Source organism: Molossus molossus, unplaced genomic scaffold, assembly GCF_014108415.1.
Source record: "Molossus molossus isolate mMolMol1 unplaced genomic scaffold, mMolMol1.p scaffold_m16_p_10, whole genome shotgun sequence".
NCBI lineage: Eukaryota > Metazoa > Chordata > Mammalia > Chiroptera > Molossidae > Molossus > Molossus molossus.
The window spans coordinates 65,222,466-65,225,520 of NW_023425345.1; the positions used below are offsets into that span (position 1 = coordinate 65,222,466).

General features: G+C 50.9%; 1 protein-coding gene across 1 annotated transcript; it reads left to right on the top strand.

Moving 5' to 3' along the window:
- The first annotated feature begins 457 nt into the window (after window positions 1-457).
- Window positions 458-1,235, top strand: LOC118623730 (EKC/KEOPS complex subunit LAGE3-like). Its single transcript, XM_036251529.1, has one exon. The coding sequence runs from the start codon at window positions 458-460 to the stop codon at window positions 887-889; it is 432 nt and encodes a 143-aa protein (XP_036107422.1). The 3' UTR covers window positions 890-1,235.
- Window positions 1,236-3,055: the final 1,820 nt, after the last annotated feature.

Genomic DNA, 3,055 nt, shown 5'->3' on the forward strand with positions numbered 1-3,055 from the left:
CCACGCTCTAACCGCTGAGCCAAACCAGCCAGGGCTCTCCTTTTAATACATAAAAAAAAGATTAAAAATATCACCCATTTAGCAGAATTTGGTCTGAGATTATTATTAAGTGCCTCAGTACCCAAAGAGAGAATATATTATCTTTAAAATAAGCTCCGAGTCAGCCGGGTGTGGCTCAGTGGTTGGGCGTGGACGGGCCCGATCCCCAGTGGGGGCATGCAGGAGCGGCCTCTCGCTCCCTCTCCCTTCCGCTCTCTCTAAGAAGCAATAAAGAAAAAACAATTTTTTTAAAATAAAATAAGGTAAAACAAGGTCCCAGAGCTTGGCGGGAAGGACCAGAGCGGGGCGGGGCAGGCCCGCTGGGCGGAGCCAGCGAGGGGCGGGGCGGCCTCTCCGCGCGGAGAACCGGAAGGTCAGACCCGCGGGCGGGGCGGGTCGAGGGCGGAGCGCGGAGGACATGGCGGACGTGCGGGCTGCGGACCCTGGCCTCCCTCGAGCCCGCAGCCGGGACGGTCAGGACAGCCCGGGCGGGGCGGGCGCGGCGGCCGGGGGGGCTCCGCGTGCCGCCCGGGCGCAGCAGGCCGCAGGGCCGGGCGGAGACGCCGCACTCAAGGCCGGAAGGCCGGGGAATCGCCTGCACAGATTCGCCCTCCGCGTGCCTTTCCCGTCCCCCGTGGAGGCAGACATCGCCCGCGGATCCCTGGCCCCGGACGCGGAGCCTCGCCGAGGGGCGGTGGGCAAGGAGCTCAGCGTGAGCGGCAGCGTGCTGGCGGTCAGCTGGAGAGCGGAAGACGCTCGCCTCCTCCGGACGTCCGTCACCGGCTTTCTCGACCAGCTGTCCCTGGTGGTGCGGACCATGCAGCGCTTCGGGCCCCCCCTATCCCGCTGAGCCTGGGCTGGGAACGGGAGCTGAGGCCCGGCCCTGTCTCCGCCCGGGCGCCGGGCCTTCCCCCGCCGTGGTTCCTGAGCAGTTGCCGCTTTAGAACGGACCCCTCCTCCTTTGCCGGTACTGGCCCATGGGCACTTGTCCACTTGTTTTGTTGGTGCTGAAGTATTTGTCACTGCAGCAAATAAAACTGAGCTACTAAAAATAAATAAACAAATTATGCCCTGGCCTGTGTGGCTCAGTTGGTTGAACATCCTCCTGTGCACGGAAAGGTGGCTGGTGCCCTTCGGCATCAGGGCACGTGGCCAGGTTGCAGGATCCCCGGTAGTGTCCAGTGGGGTGTCCTCTGGAAGGCACACTCAGAGGCAGCAAGTTTATGTTCCGCTCTCACATCTGTGTTTCTCTCCCTTTCCACTCTCTAGAAATAAAAAATAAACACTTTAAAAATAAATAAAATAGAGTCCTCAGAGAAAAATCAATTAAATCATTTTTCCCAATTTACATACCAATTTTGAATGTTATAACAATTAATGAAAATTTTAGAACATACTAAAAAAAATGCATTACTTAAAGGAGCAAGAGAGCAGAAGAAACAATCATAGATGTATAGACAGATCCAACTAAGAAACTAATTAAAATGCAATAATATGGTTCAAGAATAATTATAATACTTGTGTTATTTTTAACATTCAGATAATGTACCTGCTTTATTATTTTTAAGGGGACTTTTTAAAACAATTTTAATGGAATCATTTTATATGCCCAACATTGTTGATCAATAAGTAAATATTAAAACATCAGATTATTTTAATTCTTTTTAACAACTCTTCTTGTTCTCAAAAATAACTTGGTTGATGAATTCGATTCTTATTTGAGCTCAGCCAAAGTGAAGATTTTGTGGCAACATATGAGGGTGGAAAGGATGCCTTTTAGGCCATGCTGAGTTTTGATTATGTCCTAACAGTGCAGAGGACCAGACAGGGTGCAAGAGAAAATAGGTGGAGCCAGACAGGCAGGGTGTCAGGCTCCATCTCCACTTCATCCAGAGCAGCTCAGCTTGTTTGCCCACTGGATTTCCATATAAGCTCTAATTTGAAGAAACGGTTCTCTCGCTAAAAATAATCTTGAACACACTGCTGTGGGCAGTGTCAGGGATTTGCATTTTTAAAAGTAACTGGCAACAAGGAAGGATGGGAACTTGTGAAAAGTAAGCACTGGGATGTGAGGGTGAGCAGGTACATAGAGGACTTCCTTGGCTTCGACGAAAGACTAAAAGAGTCTTGTTTCAAAGCCCCGCGTGTGAGGATCTGCACACTGAAATATGATTAAAATTCCATGAAAAGTTCTGATTCTTTAGACAACCTAATCTGATTTCAGTTAGAGATCAACAAGAGCTCTATCATGTCATCTCTTCTCTTCTCTTCTCTTCTCTTCTCTTCTCTTCTCTTCTCTTCTCTTCTCTTCTCTTCTCTTCTCTTCTCTTCTCTTTTTTTTTCTTTTCTCTTTTTTCTTTCTCTTTTGTTGCAAAAAGCTTTATTGTTTCCATTTGGTCCAATGCAAGGGAGAGGGCTCCAGGGTGGTTAAAGGAATGGCTAGTGGTTTCTAGGAGAGGCTCAGGCAAAAGCCAGACACCAGGGGAATGCATAGGGACCCCTCAAAGGCCTCTGGGCTCCAAAGGCTCCTAGTCGTGCTTGAGGGTGAGCCTTTTGAAGAGATACTCGCCCAGCCCAGCCCAGCCTGGGGCCAGCCAGCCTGCGGAGGTTAGTCAGGTGGTCGCCCATCTTCCTGATGAGTTTCACCTCCTCCTCCAGGAAGTCGCAGAGACGAGGGTCTGCACGAGTAGAACCCAGGGCTTGCAGATCCAAAAGGTTTGGTTCAGGTTCTCCAAGGCCAAAGCGGCTTCCATGGCGTCCTGAGTTTTGCCCCATTCACCATGGGAAGGCTTCAGCACATCCTGGAAGATGTTTTTGCAGTGGCTCACGCCCTCCAGAGCCACATCGTCACCTCGAAATAGAAGCCCAGAGACAGGTAGCTGTAGGAGGCCCACAGATGCAGGTTGGCCAGGCGGTTGACCGCAGCCTCCGCTCGGTGGAATAGTTCTGACGAATTTGAGAGTTCATGGTTGTTCCGCAGTAAGGCCTTAAGGTCCGAAACGGTGTTGGCTGGTCT

Bases quoted from the DNA above. Each gene is read 5' to 3' on its own strand.
- LOC118623730 (XM_036251529.1), top strand. From the start codon at position 458: ATGGCGGACGTGCGGGCTGCGGACCCTGGCCTCCCTCGAGCCCGCAGC.